The sequence below is a fragment of the Myxocyprinus asiaticus genome, chromosome 18 (assembly GCF_019703515.2).
Source record: "Myxocyprinus asiaticus isolate MX2 ecotype Aquarium Trade chromosome 18, UBuf_Myxa_2, whole genome shotgun sequence".
NCBI classification, from domain to species: domain Eukaryota; kingdom Metazoa; phylum Chordata; class Actinopteri; order Cypriniformes; family Catostomidae; genus Myxocyprinus; species Myxocyprinus asiaticus.
Window position 1 is genome coordinate 7,797,368 of NC_059361.1, and position 17,467 is coordinate 7,814,834.

At 39.0% G+C, this 17,467-nt stretch overlaps 2 protein-coding genes across 3 annotated transcripts; one reads left to right on the forward strand and one right to left on the reverse strand.

Annotated features, from left to right (window-relative positions):
• The first annotated feature begins 692 nt into the window (after positions 1-692).
• ints4 (integrator complex subunit 4) lies at positions 693-14,034 on the forward strand. The gene is made up of 23 exons (XM_051724304.1): positions 693-807; positions 1,453-1,647; positions 1,882-1,999; positions 2,109-2,215; positions 2,370-2,573; positions 2,675-2,725; positions 2,834-2,922; positions 3,975-4,095; positions 4,224-4,295; positions 5,865-6,039; positions 6,142-6,347; positions 6,566-6,708; positions 6,804-6,919; positions 7,500-7,633; positions 7,781-7,947; positions 8,043-8,136; positions 9,624-9,704; positions 9,832-9,962; positions 10,050-10,109; positions 10,198-10,357; positions 10,481-10,624; positions 12,572-12,692; positions 13,717-14,034. The coding sequence occupies exons 1-23, from the start codon at positions 754-756 to the stop codon at positions 13,902-13,904; spliced, it is 2,931 nt and encodes a 976-aa protein (XP_051580264.1). The 5' UTR covers positions 693-753; the 3' UTR covers positions 13,905-14,034.
• Positions 14,035-16,080: 2,046 nt separating this feature from the next.
• aamdc (adipogenesis associated, Mth938 domain containing) lies at positions 16,081-17,393 on the reverse strand. 2 transcript variants are annotated; one of them, XM_051724354.1, is made up of 4 exons: positions 17,251-17,393; positions 16,820-16,962; positions 16,502-16,597; positions 16,081-16,402 (listed from the first exon to the last, which is right to left on the reverse strand). In XM_051724354.1, exons 2-4 carry the CDS (start codon positions 16,949-16,951, stop codon positions 16,262-16,264), a joined length of 369 nt encoding a protein of 122 aa, XP_051580314.1. In that variant the 5' UTR covers positions 16,952-16,962; positions 17,251-17,393; the 3' UTR covers positions 16,081-16,261. The 2 variants fall into 2 exon arrangements, with proteins under 2 accessions (XP_051580314.1, XP_051580313.1); XM_051724353.1 differs by having other exon boundaries at positions 17,245-17,379.
• Positions 17,394-17,467: the final 74 nt, after the last annotated feature.

Below are 17,467 nucleotides of genomic sequence, written 5' to 3' on the forward strand. Positions count from 1 at the left end.
CATACATGTGAAGCTCCAGAGACACTATGGAAGTGGAAATTCATATTGAGAAAGAGCGATGTTGACATTTCTGACAGAATGGCTGTTGTAGTTGTATATGTAGTGTGTGAAAGCCATATAAGTAACTTCGATTCAGTTTTTTTTTTTGTTTTTTTTTTTGGATCAATATGTATTGTAAAAATTGCAATACAAATAAAACGGCATTGAATTAAAATAATAAACATAAGAAAAGACGAAATACCTTAAAGACACAGTACCTTAATTCGTCCATGAAGCAAACAACACTGTTAATTTGCAGCAAAGCCTCTTTCAAGGCAAGTCTGTCCACTCGGCAGCCATCTTTGGACCGCTCCCGAGCAGCTTACTCTCTATGCATACAAGCGGCATAAATGTGCAGCTCCTATCTACTTAAATGGGGAAAGACCGAAATCTCCAAAACGGTCGGTGAAGATTATGATCAAAGAACATATATAAAATTAGCAATACAATCTGACAACAATGGTATCATAAATTGTGCTTCTTTACCTCAGATCACGCTAAAAAGCGCTATTTTTCCCGACTGGTTTAGATAACGTACATGCGTGTAGCTGATTGACAGGCGAAGTCCGTATCTAAAAGGTGATTGGCTGTTCTACCTGTAAGGCGGGACTTCCGTTAATTTATCCATCCACAAGTGCTTTGTCCGGGCTTAATAGTGTCTGGTGCTCAGTGCGCATGTCAGAATAATAGTAGGGCAAACGCAGCACAGCTGTCATGGCTGCTCATCTGAAAAAACGAGTTTATGAGGAATTCTCTAAAGTAGCTCAGGTGAACTCATTTGTTATTATATATACTGGTAAATAATAATTTTATCATGCTGATCGCAGAATATATATTTTATATGAGGATATTCGAATACATACAAAGCAAATGTAGCCGTTAGCATCAGTGTGGTTATAACTGTAACTATTATTATGTTCATTAGCCTAATTTTATATTCTAATAAAACAGGAAATTTGCGTTTGAATTTTATTTAGTGCTTATTTGAAAGTCTATTTTAACTGACAAATCTCTCAATATCTGTTTGGTGGATTTGTATGTAGCAAAATACAATATTGCAACCGGCACATACTTTTATTTATTTTTTCTCTGTAACTTAAATGTACATAACCTTTTATCTTAATGTTGTGTTTTCCATTTCTGTTTCTCTGGAGGCTGTAACAATATTTTCTGTGCAGTATCATTTGATTAATAAAGTTGTAAATAGCTGATATGTCTGATGACTTATGATTAATGAATAAATAACTAGATGTTAAAATCTTTCAGGTTTGTCTCTGAGATGTACAATAATTACCCCTCCACCCCCCAATCATAAATGAAATATCAGGATTAAGTGATGGCAAATCATTAGGAGACCAGTAATAATTACTGTTATTATTGTTCTGTGATCATGTGACCATCTCTTTAAAGCAGGTGTCTGTTGAGGAGGCCCCTACGAAGAAGCTTCGACTAACCAAACCCAGTAAATCAGCGGCTCTTCACATTGATCTGTGTAAGGCTACCAGCCCTACAGATGCCCTGCAGTACCTGCTGAGCTTTTCACGCAAACCTGTGGAGGCCGAGAGCGTAGAGGGGGTGGTACGCATCCTTCTCGAGCATTATTACAAGGTATTATGACATCACAAATAAAGAATGATGATGTGGCTAATTCATAACCAACTTTTGATTTATGAAAGCTTATTTACTAAACATTTCAGCTCTAGCTAACGTCTATTCTGATTCACTCTTACATTTGGTATTGTTGCATTGTGAATATTGTTGGAACATGTTCAATGAAAATAAGAATTTGTGATATTTTATTAATCATTTATTTTCCTGTGTTCGTGGTGATGTGATCTACAGGAGTCTGATAACTCAGTTCGGCTGAAGATTGCCTCTCTGCTGGGTTTGTTATCAAAAATACAAGGCTTCTCTCCAGACTGCATTGTAGATGATGCTGTAAACACTCTAAACAATGAAAGTGAGTCTTTTGGGTAGAAATGCAGTTATAGAATACAGAGGCATGGCTTTATCTCCTTAAGTTTAACTTCATGTGAAACATTATTTACAGTGTTTTCGCTGTGTTTCAGAGTCTCATCAGGTGCTGGCACAGCTGTTGGACACTCTGCTGATCATCGGTACACAGCTCCCAGACAAGAGCGTAGTCATCCAGAGACTTATAGATGTGACATGCAAGGTGACGGACTTACATTTTCGGGCAGCAACAATAATCATTGGAGCTAAACCGCCTCTGTTATCAGATTTTCTGTACATTTTTATATAGTTCTGAATCAGTATTTTTTGTTTTATTTAATTGTACATATATTTTCTCATGACATATCTTTCCACAGCACCTGTCCAGCACTTATTTTGGAGTCAGGAATAAGTGTCTTCAGCTCTTGGGCTGTCTGGGGACAGTTGATAAGCCACTCACTAAGGAAACAGAAGCAGGACCAGCAGGACTGGCGTCACCCGTACGGGATGTACAGAGTGTGATCAGCGATTACTTCCAGGACCAGGACCCTCGCGTCCGCACCGCTGCCATTAAAGCCATGGTACATGAACCCTTAGAAAAACACAGTGTTAAAACTGAATTAAATGCTGCTCTGGTTTACTTTTATTTCCTTTAATGGTTTATGGTTTTTCTCTTCATCAGCTGCAGCTACATGAAAGGGGGATGAAAATTCAACAGACTATTTATAACCAGGTACAAATGCAAATATAGTTATGTTTGTACTCCCACATTTGTTTCTCATATTCCAAAGGAAATGTCAAAGAACTAATCTATGAATGTCTTGTCTTCTTTCTTGGTCAGGCCTGTAAACTCTTAAGTGATGATTACGAGCAGGTTCGCTCAGCAGCGGTGCAGATGGTTTGGGTTTTGAGTCAGCTTTACCCAGAGAGGTAAAGGACCAGTATCTTAGCATCACTAAACTTGCTGTATTCTAAGACCTATTGCCTTTCTGAACATATACCTTATTCTATATTAATTTATATTATGCAACATGCACTGATTTAAAGTAATAGGTCACCTAAAAATGAAAATTCTGTCATCATTTACTCACTTTCATCCCTTCCCAGATGTGTATGACTTTCTTTCTTCTGCAGAACACAAAGATATAGAAACATATCTCGGCTCTGTTGGTTCATACAATGCAAGTGAATAGTGGCCAGAGCTTTGAAGCTCCAAAAAGTGCATAAACGCAGCATAAAAGTAATCCATATGACTCCAGTGTTTTAATCCGGGTTTTCTGAAGCGATCCAAACGATTTTGGGAAAGAAAAGACCAAAATGTAACTCACTTTTCACTGTAAATCTTGACATCAGTAGTCTCCTTAGAGATCATAATTTCAAGTTTGTTTACACTTGTTAGTGCCATATAGTGCTCTGCGCATGAGTCAAACATTAGGAAGTGTAATCAAGCTGGAAACCATGATCGTGCCTTGTAGACTTAGGATCGATGCCTTTTTCCATGCATCGATAATCAGAAACATAAACATTAGTAAACATAAACATAGTGCCTAGAGACTGCAATGACAAGATGTACAGTGAAAAAAAGAGTTACATTTTGGTCTGTTCTCACTGAAAATCGATTGGACATGGATTTAACCACTGGAGTTGTATGGATTACTTTTATGCTGCCTTTGTGTTTTTTGGACATTCAAAGTTCTGGCCACCATTCACTTGCATTGTAAGGACCTACAGAGCTGAGACATTCTTCTAAAAATCTTAATTTTTGTTCAGCTGAAGAAAGTCATCCACATCTGGGATGACATGAGGGTGAGTAAATGATGAGAGAATTCTAATTTTTGGGTGAATGATTTCTTTAACTTTATATTAGGGTTTATGTGAAACCCCATTTAAATAAATCCTGTTGAAAGATTTGAACAGTATTGTTTGTTAGCTAGTTACTAACCTTTATTTATTTATTATTGTGATTTTATGCATGCATACAGCATCGTTCCCATCCCCTCATCCAATGAGGAGATCCGACTGGTGGATGACTCCTTTGGAAAGATCTGTCACATGGTCAGTGATGGCTCATGGGTAGTCAGAGTACAAGCTGCTAAACTGCTGGTGAGTTTTGGGCAGCTCCTTACATTGCCTATATTGTCAGCTTCTCTTCAGTCCTGTAACTTACACAATTATTACAATTATTTGTAAGTCACCACTTACTTTTCCATCTGCCTTATTCTCTGTTTCAGGGCTCCATGCACCAAGTGAGCCCTCATTTCCTGGAGCAGACTCTTGACAAGAAGCTGATGTCAGATCTCAGGGTACTTCCACAACAAAATGGGAAAATATTTAAGAAAGCTCAGTTTTGGGGGGGGTAGCTCAGCGAGTAAAGACGCTGACTACCACCCCTGATGTCGCGAGTCCGAATCCAAGGCGTGCTGAGTGACTCCAGCCAGGTCTCCTAAGCAACCAAATTTGCCCGGTTGCTAGGGAGGGTAGAGACACATGGGTTAACCTCCTCGTGGTTGCTATAATGTGGTTCTCACTCTCGGTGGGGCGCGTGGTGTGTTGTGCGTGGATTCCTTGGAGAATAGTGCGAAGCCTCCATGCGCTATGTCTCCGCGGTAATGCACTCAACAAGCCACGTGATAAAATGCATGGATTGATGGTCTCAGACACAGAGGCAACTGAGATTATCACTATGCCACCATGAGGACCTAGAGCGCACTGGGTATTGGACATTCCAAATTAAAGAGAAAAAAAAGCTAAATTTTGACGCCCCTGAAAGAAACAAGAAGTAGAACTTTAAATGCTCAGTACAGGGCTTAATAATAAAGATTTTTACTTGGCTCCACCACAGAACATATTTAAAGATGATCTCATCATTGATCTCATCAAAGATGATCTCATCATATAAAAATGATCTCATCATTTACTCGTCCTCATGTCATCCCAGATGTGTATGACTTTCCTTCTTATGCTGAACACAAACAAAGATTATTAAAAGAATATCTCAGCTCTGTAGGTCCATATAATCAAGTCAACAGGGTCCATCTCTTTGAAGTTCAAAAAAAGCATATAAAGGCAGCATAAAAGTAATCCATACGACTCCAGTGGTTAAAGCCCCCTCTTCAGAAGAGATGTGATAAGTGTGGGTGAGAAACAGATTCATATAAAAGTCCTCTTTTACTATAAATTCTCCTCACACTTATTGTATCATTTCTGTAGACATGGATTAAACCACTAAAGTCATATGGATTACTTTTATACCGAGAAACAAATGAATATTTAATTCTTTTTTTTACTATAAAGTCTCCTCACACCTATCATATTGCTTCTGAAGACATGGAATAAACCACTGAAGTCATATGAATTACTTTTATGCTGCCTTTATATGCTTTTTGAGCTTCACATTTTTGGACCCTGTTGACTTGCATTGTATGGACCTACAGAGCTGAGATATTCTTCTAAAAATCTTCATTTATGTTAAGCAGAAGAGAGTAAATCATACACATCTGGGATGGCATGAGGGTGAGTAAATGATGAGAGAATTAAAATGTTTAGGTGAAATATTCCTTTAATAGCTATGATTCATATCTATTATGATAAAGTCTTTGTGTCATAAAACATGTACATTAAAACATTTTATTTAACATTAAGTGTTCTACAGAAAAAAAACTGACACCTATAAATTCATAAACACACTTTTGCTGGAAAACAATGGCAAATGATAGGGTACATTACTGATTTGTTTATAGATTTTAACCAATTCTAACTGATGTTTCCAAGACTATCTTAATATGTGTTAAAACTGCATCTGTTTCCATTGCAACATATTTAAATCAGCTTAATTAATGTTTTCTTAAATAAATGCCTTTTCATCGTTTCAGAGGAAACGCACTGCTCACGAACGAGCTAAAGAACTTTATGCTTCTGGAGAGTTCTCGTCTGGACGCCGGTGGGCTGATGATGCTCCAAAAGAGAAAGTTGACACTTCAGGTGTAAACCTCATTGACTCTGGAGCCTGTGGGGCATTTGTTCATGGGCTAGAAGACGAGATGTATGGTATGTATTTTCGAAAATAATCAACATGTAAAGGGACACTTTTAGCACTTGTGTTATTAGATGTTTACGATGGTCGTTCATGCAGTATTGTGTTTGTCACAGAGGTGCGTATCGCTGCTGTTGAAGCTCTGTGTTCCCTTGCCCAGTCGTCCCCCAGCTTTGCCGAGAAGTGTCTTGACTTCCTGGTGGACATGTTCAATGATGAAATCGAGGAGGTGCGACTGCAGTCCATTCATGTGCTGCGACAGATCTCAACCAATATCACCCTCAGAGAAGACCAACTGGACACTGTGCTCGCAGTACTGGAGGTAGAATAGTAGATTTATATGCGTAATATGCATGACAAAGTCAAAACCACAAAGCATAGTATAAACAATGCTTTTTAAACATAATTTTCATGGTATTATCTAGTTATAGACCAAAATTTTGTACAGAAATTAAGTGTACATCTGTGTATGTAGCCTACAGTAGCATTATATGACATTCCTATCTGAAAACAAAAGTTAAAATTGCCAGTTTATTGCAGGATTCATCGCGGGACATTCGCGAGGCCCTGCACGAGTTGCTCTGCTACACTAATGTCTCCACAAAGGAATGTATCCAGCTGGCCCTGCTGGAGCTCCTCAAGAATCTCACCAAGTACCCGACCGACCGCAACTCCGTCTGGAAGTGAGTTCAAGTGGACGTTCCTTTCCATTGCTTACTTTCCTCTAGCCTCTTTCTCAGTCTGTCTGACTTATTTCATCTTGCATCTTTCAATCCAGATGTTTGAAGTTCCTTGGTGCTCGACACCCGACCCTGGTGCTGCCAATTGTCCCAGAGCTGCTGAGCACCCATCCTTATTTTGACACTCCAGAACCGGACATGGACGACCCTGCCTGTATCCTGCACATCTGATATGACAACAAAGAAATGGGCTGGGATGTAGAATGTTAAAGGGGACATGAGAAATCACATTTTCCTCATTCTTTTGAAATAAAATGTATACGTACTGTAACTTTTAGAACTCAAAACTTCCTCTCCAGTCCTAAAATACCATTCATTGTTTAGCATTTAGATACTGTTGTTCCTAAATATGGGGATAACTAACGATAGTAGAAAATTGTGGTAAAGTCTGTCAAACCTTGTGCTGTTCCTGGGTGTGTAGCACCTGCCGCTGAAGAATCCCAATGTTAGAAACAAGCAGCGTATGTTTCTATTTAACCAGATCCCTGATCATTTTAGTCTGATCTTCACAGTTTGAGCAGCACATTTCAGCACAGATTGTTTTGTGAATCTGCCACAATGTAATGCAGCATTTGCAAATTGTCTTTTATTGAGAGATGGAGACGTTAAATGGATAGTTCACCCAAAAATAAAAATTCTCACCATTTTTAGAACAATGTAATGGTTCTAAAGTTCATAGAATCATTATGTGGTCTTAGCTCAGATCCTTGTTTTCCTGACCTGGATTTGTTCAGACATTGCTGTGTTAGTTCTAGTCTTCAATGCAGCCAAATCCTGCCCCACCATGCCAGCGCTGTTCTCAGATCACACATTCCGGCACTATGCCTACCTACGCGACAGCTTATCCCACCTGGTGCCACCCCTCAGAGTGAGAAACCTGCCTGCATACCTTTCATATCCAGTCTATTTTTAATGCATTAAAAAGCTATAATGATAATTTCTTTGAGTAGTGTTTTATAAACATGATATTCATTAATTTCTTTTAAGCATCTTCTATATTTGTCTTCTCTCTCAGCTGCCAGGCAGAAAGCAGACTGCGAGCTCAGGTTTGGAGGCATCAGGTGTGGGTTCAGGCAGTTTGGAGTCTGCACAGAACTTCCTGCAGGACAGTCTTGTTCGGGTCAGCACCCTTCAGAACCTGGAGACACCTGGAGCTCAAGATCTGCTGGAGTTCACCATCAGGTCCAAACCATTAATTGACTACATCTATATTAAACAATGTAATTACTGTAAGATGTCTTAATAAAGTGTTTGTTCATTATTTGGGTCACATGTAGAGATCTGCAGCGGTTGGGGGAGCTACAGACTGAGCTGGCCGGATCTGCAGATTTTTGTGCCACATACCTACGCTGTCAGTTGCTGCTCACCAAGGTGAATGCATATATACTAGACGTATGCAACTGCTAATACTCCATTATTAAACGCCTCTTTGGAATACTTCATTCTGATTGGTCAGTCGTGCCATACAGCGGCCTGATATTTCTGAATAATGACCGCTCATTCGGGGAAGAATTTATTTTTCAACGGTAATCTTTCTTAATTCTCGTATCACTTTGCGATCTCTACAAGTAAGCTAATAAAATAACTTATACTCAAATCAATATTTCATGTTAATTTATTTCTTTATTAAGCGGGATAATGAGCAGTCATACGGTCAATTTCACAGTATAAAGACCTTACAGAACTCTAGAGGTGGAATTCATGTGTTTCTGGAGACTCAGATGTCTCTCTCTTCTCACTTAATAACGTAATTTCATTTCAAATCAATACCACGTGTCTATTTAATTATGTATTTGTGAAGTAGCTGTGTAATAAGCTTTAATTCCAGCACAGTTTGTTAGGGTTATCGCCATGCTGAAGCAATTGGACCCTTTGCTTCACTTGAGCTGGAGGGTGGTGGGGCATAGGGATATTGGAGGGGGGGGGGGGGTGCAAAGCCCACCCCAGCACCCCCCTAGATCTGGCCCTGACCCATTGTCTTGTTTCGCATCGGGGTCCTTACCACCTGTCAGGAATTCTGTGTTTTTGTGATGTTGACTGCCTAAATGTAGATTATCCCTTATTTCAGACACATTTAATGGTAATTGTTTGTTAAAATGACCATGGCAGTTAACCATCACAACATATTTGAAGCCAGTGATAGAACAACTGGCATTATCACACACCAGTGACAGCATTATTATTATCAAACCAGTGACTAGTGATACATTAACAGAATAAAGTCTGTAAACACTTGTTTCCTCCATGTGTTTATTGCTTTATTAAAATGACGCCCAACAAAACAACAAACGTTGACGGAGAATAACGACCTTCACGAACCGTCAGACTTTCGCGAGCTTATGGTGGGGAAACTCTTGAGGGAAAAAAAATGATAAATGTCCTTCATCTGCCACCATAGTCCCGCTATGACTTCTGGGACTTCAAATGGGTTCTTGCGCACAAGTCACCATTCAGTGCATCCTCGATATTCGGCCTGATCGAGAACACATCCGGAAAATTTTATGCATTCTTGGTGCTTGCGTTCTTGAGGATTGGAATTGTACTTCGGCTAATGATGACATTGATCAAGTCCACGAGAATGTAAGAACACATAAGAACGCACATTGAGAAACAGCCAATAAACTACCCATATTTCTGTTGCTAACACAAAACATTAGTGGTGTTTGGTTAGTGTTAGGATTTCGAACAAACTTTGTTCTGAAAATATAAAAATCTAGTCATTATGCTGTAAAACTTTCTAGAATTAGAAAATGCTCCCACTTACTATAGTAAGAGTATGATAAAGGACCGAACAAGCATGTTTAACTACATTGGAGAGTCAAGCTGATCCTTAATTGTTCTTTTCTGTTCATTCTCAGGCTCTCCAAGAGAAGTTATGGACCATGGCTGTGCCTCTTTGTCTTAAACAGAATGCCATAGTATCAACCGCTGCTCGACAGGTAGATTCATATCACAGCATTGAAGATTTGGACATACACTGACACTAGAATTACAGAGCTGTATTAGAGTTTTCTCTAACTACGTTTCATTGTTTTCACTTGTGATGGATGTGTTTATGTATGGCAGATCTTGGATGAGACATACAAACTCGAGTTCTTGTACAGCGGATTGGAGACACAGCAGGTTGCCACAATTCACAATGTTCGTCTGCAGGCGAAAGCGTTACAGCTCATCCTGACGGCCCGATCCAAACGAGGGTCAGCGCTCCCTAACCAACATTACAAATATCCTTTTTGCAGTTAAGCCACGTATTGATTTTGATTCTGTCTCATTCACAAAAACAGGGCTGATCGTGTTCTCAGTGTTTGTGAGAAGTTCCTACAGGAGGTTGAGTCATTTCAGAGGTAAAATCTGTGTGTTTCTCAGAGAAGCCGTGTTTTGTTGCAACTACGTGTGAAAAGAAACTGAATGCTCTTTTCTTGCCGTTTTCAGGCTGTTCATGACAGAGTTGCCCCATTTTCAGGACAGTTTTGTGGAGAAACTCCTGGAGTTGATGCCAAGACTGGTGGCCTGCAAACCAAATGATCTGGTTAAAATTCTCCAGACCACACTGCGACAAAGCAGATTCATTCATCTCAAACTCCCTGAACAGGTTTGCAGATTCTCAGTCACAACATACAGAGATTAAAAATGTTTCAATTTTACAAAGAAGCTTGTTTGTTGCCAGAAGTTGAATATGTTAATGTTCCTTTTTATTTTTATTTTGAATTGTCAGATTCACAGGGCGTCTGCGACGATTATTGAGCCGACAGGCGAATCAGACAACCCTTTGAGATTCACCTCGGGTCTGGTAGTGGCGTTAGATATCGATGCTACTCTTGAACACGTGCAAGACCCACAGACAACAGTCAAAGTGCAGGTCAGAGACCTTATTTTTCTTTAATCAGAGGCATAAAATGAGAAGGGTGGGAATCAAACAAATCTGATTCTGATTCCAATTTCATTTAACGAATCCCATTGCATTCAATTCAGACTGCAAACTCACAACACCGCTAAAATATAATTTCTTTGCTGTGGGGCTGTAGATTCAGTAACTGCACTGAGTAACGATGCAAGAAAACACTGTCAGTATTTTAGTATGATGTTCCATCCACATCTTGAAAAAATACAGATGTTCAAAACTGTTAACGAAACCAAACATGATAAATTATTTGGTTGCAATTAGGGATGTAACGGTTTCAAGCTTTCACAATATACCTCGGTTTTAAAACAGACAGTTATCATACCGTTGAAATCTTCTCATTGACGGTATTGCATAAATATAAAGGGATTTATTTCAGAACTTTTCTCAAATCGAAATCAGTTTAAATAAGAGACATTTACACAGCATCATATAAACTTGGTGAGATAAAATAAATCTTTAAATTGCATGTTCCTCATGTTACATTCGACTGTCACTCAATTTTAAAGGTGACATGCAGGTGTCGCGAGCGCAACTCATCACAAGCACATCAGAAGTGCGGCACGAGCGGAGCGCAGCATACAGACATGTCCGAGCCTGAACCTTTATTTCCGCCGGCAAAGCGGTTGAAGTCCGCTGTCTGGGATTACTTTGGTTAGGTTAAAAACCCACGAGGCACCATCAATGTTGATGGTTACCCAGTCTGTAAAGTTTGTCACACAAATATATCAGCTCAAACGGGAAACACTTGCACCATCCCATGGAATTTGCAGAGATGAATGTAAGTGGAAATACAGTATACAGGATAATAAATTATAGCCCGTGTTTCATAAAAACTCCAGATTCAATGTAGTTTTACATGATTTGTAATGACTAGGTAGGCTAATGTAATGTTTATGCTTTCTGTCAAATTCACAAATGCAGCAAACGGATTTAAGCACTCATTCAACATTGCAACATGCTAACTGTTTTTTTCATTTGCCTAAGTGCAGCACAACAGTAGGCCAACAATGTGTTTGATACTAATAATATATATACATTACTGTGCAAAATTTTAGGCACTTTTGAAAACTGTTGCATAGTATGGATGTCTTCAAAAATAATGCCATAAATAATTTTCATATATCAATAAACATCATACAAAGTCCAGTAAACATAAAAAAGCTAAACCAATATTTGGTGTGACCACTTTTGCCTTCAAAACAGCCCCAGTTCTCTTAGGTACACTTGGACAGTTTTTCTTGGTTGTTGGCAGATAGGATGTTCCAAGCTTCTTGGAGAATTCACCACCGGTCTTCTATCTATTTAGTCTGTCTCAGTTGCTTCTGTCTCAGTTGCTTCTGTCTCTATGTAATCTCAGACAGACACGATGTTCAGTGGGGGGCTCTGTTGGGGTCATGCCATTTGTTGCAGGGCTCCCTGTTCTTCTTTTCTGTTCTTTTATATTTGCAAAAGTAATGTTTGGGAGTCTAACATTTATATTCCAATTGATACAATAAAGCTGAAGATATAAATAACCATCTTAAGACAAATGCTTTTGTGAAACATCTTATGAGCCTAAGACTTTTGCACAGTGCTGTATATATATTTTTTGTCAAACATAGCACTAAATAGGGTTTACAAAGTGGCTTTTGGTGTGCAGGAAATTTACACTGACAATATGCATGCAGGAAATTGACAGTGAAACTGTGGTATCTGTGTGTGTTTATCAGACATATTTCATAACCAGATATTAAACTGCAAAAACATTATCAGTGCACCTCAATACTGTGATACCATGGTATTTTTTTTTTGTTATGGTTATTCATACCGTGCAAATGTCATACCGTTACACCCCTAGTTCCAATATTTAAAACAATGGAACTGGTTCTGAATTATGACATCCTTTTATCTGTTGTACCACAGGTGCTCTATCCAGATGGACAGTCTCATATAATCCATCCCAAACCTGGAGATTTCAGGACCCCAGGACCTGGGCGTGTGCGACTGATTACTCAGGTTTATCTATCCCATTCTGCGTGGACAGGTGAGCTCCCTCCCAGAGTAACAGAAGTTCTTCAGCTGATAGTATGTAGAAGTGATTCAGTAACGCTTTGCAATAAGGTTCCATTCATTAACATTTGTTAATTCATTAGATACTGTATCATAAACTAACAATTAACAATATATATTTTACAGTATTTATAAATTTGTTTATTCTAGTTAATAAAAATACAGTTGTTAATTGTTAGTTCATAGTGCTTTAGCTAATGTTAAAATATACAACTTTTGATTATAAGCATGTATTAGTATATGTTGAAATTAACATTAACCAATATTAAAAAATGCTGTAAAAGTATTGTTCATGTTAACTCATGTTTTTAACTTATGTTAACAAATGGAAACTTACTGTAAAGTGTTACCAGCTATTTGTGTCTTTTTCTTGCCTAAAATAATATTTCCAACAGCAATCTCTGCTGGAAACAATCAGCATGCACCCTTCGCAGTTCCATAGATATAAATAGAACTACATTCAGTCCAAAGAGGCAGCGTCTTGCTTGAGTTATTTTATATCTGTGTGTGTGTGTGAGTGTGTGTGTGTGTGTGTGTTACCCAGAAGAATACTGAGCACCTAAGCTGAGGCTAAAGACATTTCTGCTTTCAAGTAAACATGAAATTCAAATGTACTTAATACCGGTCTTATTGTTCTCCAAAAATCAGCGCATGTTATTCTAAATAAAAGTATTTGTTTTTGTAATCTTACATCAAAACCTTTCAAATGACTTTCCTTTTTGGCTGACATCAACGAAAAATACCAAATATGATGTATTTTGGACATTTCCTATTGTAATAGCATGGTGTTCTTTTAAGTACTTTGGAGTTCAGTTTAAATTCAATGGAATATTAACATGCTGGATATCATTCAGTACAAGGGTATTATCATCTGATACCATTATTCTACCATGGTACCACCACAGAAGTGTTTTGTAAGGGTACGCTTGCAACATTTGAGAAAGTATAATCTGAATTTGAATGTTTGTTGGTCAAAATTCTTGTGTTTTTACCCTCAGAGCCCTGTCAGATTGAGGTGCGGTTACTTCTGGCCTACAGCTCCAGCAGCAGTAAATTATCTGCTGCTAAACCCGCTTGGAATGAAAGCATGGATGGACTTCCCAGTAATGAGAGTTCCATTGAGGGCACAATCCACCTCAGCAAACCTGTCAAAGTCTTCATCATGCCCAAACCAGCTCGCCGCTGACCTGTGCACAGAGGAACCCAGACAATACATCTCTAAAAACAACAACGAGCACAAAGATAGAACGTTGTCATCTACTCTTTCGGCTTCCAAAAATACATTTTATCTGAAATAAATAGTTTTTGTCCATTTGTATCAATGGTGTGTGTGGCGATGTGTTATTGACAACATATAATTTTAAACAGTTATTTCAAGCTGTTGTGTGTAATTGCAACCCTAACTGCACCAAACACAATGCAACATTCTGGTTCCAGAAGTAGGAATCCTATTAATTTTTTCCATAAGGGAATTGATTTTTAATGATAATTTATAAACCTTTAAAGACAGACCTACCGTGAGCTCCAAGGTTGTTAATCAATGGTATATGCTTCTTTTAAAGCCATTAGTCCCTGTCATTTCAACTTCATTTTGTAAAAATCATGTTTAATAGCAGAATTCCTGGTGAAGAAATACACTACTCATGATCCTGAGGGGGAAAATTCACAAACCAGAGAATTGCGGTCTCCCTACATTCCAGGGACTAAAAACGAAATGTTTTTCATTTCGGTTCATTCTGAGCAAAAACTGTTTTTTTTCGTTCTGGTTCAAAAGTTCCGCAGCCTCATTTCCAAATGGTTACCGGTTAGAACAAAATAAAAGGTTAATAACTTTCTTTTTAAAATAACAGTACTCTGCACTAAGGGGTGGGTGAAATACAAATTGCAGTGTTGCCAGATCTCGCAAGAGAAACGAGCAATCAGGTCTGGAAAAACAAGCCCAAAAAGATCTGGATTAGCCATTCATGTGTATGTAGTATTTATACAAAGTTGTTAAAAGGTCTTTGTTCGGGGGCCTGGGTTGCTCAGCGAGTATTGACACTGACTACCACCCCTGGAGTCGCGAGTCTGAATCCAGGGCGTGCTGAGTGACTCCAGCCAAGTCTCCTAAGCAACCAGATTGGCCCGGTTGGCCTCTTCCAGGTCAGCTGGCTGGACACCAGGATGGTGCTACAGAGAGCAAGAACCGGTCACATGGGGTAACCTCTTCATGGTCACGATTAGTGGTTCTCGCTCTCAACGGGGTGCATGGTAAGCTGTGCGTGGATCGCGGAGAGTAGCATGAACCTCCACATGCTGGGAGTCTCTGCGGTGTCATGCACAACGAGCCATGTGATTAAATGCATGGATTGACTGTCTCGGAAAGGCAACTGAGACTTGTCCTTCGCCACCCGTGATTGAGGTGAGTAACCGCGCCACCACGAGGACCTACTAAGTAGTGGGAATTGGGCATTCCAAATAAGGAGAAAATGGGATTCAAAAAAGAAAAGGTCTTCATTCACAGAATATGACATCCACAACAGACAATTAGGCAAAGAAATATGTGATGCAGCTGTTTCCTTCAGGTTCAAAGCACATTTTATTTTTCAGGCTACATGAAGGGGTGTAGTTCCAATAATATGCTGTGAAAAGCCCTATGGCCTTTAGTTTCATGAAAAAAATATTGGAACGAAATTAACCAGTTATAACTGGTAAATAAAGTTTTCACTTTGGAACAACTGAAAATCACTTTGGTTCCGGTTTTCAGTTACATTCTGCTTAAAATGTCATTTGGTTTCAGTTTTCATTCAAGTTATGATATACTTTAAATGTACTGATTCCATATCTTTAAAAAAAAAAACTAAATCAATAGTTTTTTGTTGTGGTTTTTAATTTGATAACAGCATTCGCAATGCTTCATGGGATTGCAGTACATAACCTTATTAAAGACGTTAAGTACACAGTCTTTTTGTCCGATTTTCAAATAATTTTTTTGCTTTTAATCAAAGTTTGTAATTTTGTGATTTGCCTCAGAGCTGGTTGGTTTAGTTCATGGCTTAGAACTCTTTTATGAAGAACTTTATTAAATCCCTGTGGAAAAAATGAATTGGAAAAATACCTCCGGAATCAAGATGGCTGAAAATGTTGGCGGGCACTGTTGCGCAGCATTGCAAAAATAATAATATTTCTGCTATTGGTCGAACAAACGTAGTCCCGCCCCACGTACCTTCCCATTGGTTGAGCCAGAAGCTGACATGTCGGCCCGCTCAAACAAACTGAGAAATGTTTTGAAAGCAGCACAGTGTTTACAGTCTTCAGGAAGCCAGTGGCTTATTTACAGTTGCATATTAAACTGGGATAGGATGAAGTATTTTAACAGCAACAAATGTACATTATCTTTAATGATTTGAAAGCAAATATCAATTTCACCAAAAGAAACAATTTTCCTCCAATAGCCCAAAGTCCAAATTACTTTACATTTAGTAGGTAAATAAAGTTCATCTGAAGTGTAAGCCACTTTTAACACCCCATTAAATTAATGAGATGGTTGTGTTAATGATTTAATCAGCAGGTCGAGTGGAAGACTCCTCCGACTTTAGCTCCCTGTCCCACCAGACCGTTATATTCTTTAACAGCCTGCTCAGTCTGAAACACCCTGACGTCCACGCCCTGCTTTTTCACGTACTCTATGGTGGTGGGAGGCACCTGTGACATAAAAATGAAGTCAGCGTGACAGTTACGATGAAGGAAATATTCAAGTGAGTGTACAGAACACCGCTGTCCAGTGAGTTTACACTCGGTTACCTGTAGAGCTTCACTCATTCCTCTTCCGATAACCAGTGTCTGCACCCCTTTCCTCAGGACCTCTTCCAGGTCAGCTGGCTGGACACCAGGATGGTGCTACAGAGAGCAAGAAAGAGCTTTAGACATCTCCAATTTTGGTGGTGATGTCCTATTAGTGCAAGTTCAAACACATTATTTCTTAATTGATTGGCCAAACCACTTGTCCCATGGAGCAATTTTAGAAAAGTTGGGTACAGGCGAAGCACACAATGCAACAAACAGAAAAAGAAAAAAAAGAAGACGATAATTTTGAAGTCATGGGTCTGCTGCTCATCTTACATTGGTGCCAGTTTCACGCCAGTCCCAGGCTCGGCTGCCACCCGGCCACACTTTACAGTCTTTATAAGATGTGGAACAACCTTTAACCTTCATGTGGCCCCAGGATAAGGAAGCAATTTCTGGAGATGACATGATCAGCTGTCCTGTGACAGAGTAAAGTATCAGATATAATAGCTGCATAACATATACTGTATACATATTTAGTAGCTTCTATTGTTATTTTCTATTATATCAATGTTTTACTTGTTCACTCAAACCAGCATGTCCTTACTACTGTATTTACAATGAAAATTCACTTGTCTGTTCAAGTGCATGCATATTGTAACTAGAAACAAATGCTTTCAATAGTTTTTAAAAGTGGCTTCTATTTGCATTTTTCGATATAAAATGACTACAAATGCTCTAATTTGATTTATAATACGTACTCTTGCCTTGGCTTGCAACTCAATCTTGCTTGTGTTGTGTTTTCCCTGCATGTGTCAACAAATATGGCAGTGAGTGCCCCGGGACACGCCCACCACCTACGACATCAGCTTGCGTCCAATCAGCGTGCGCTCAAGCGGTTTATGCTGATTGGTTGCCGGTCTGTGACGCTCCCGTAGCTGGAGCCAGTCAATCAGGTTCTGTGCTGCAAAATCATAACAAGGG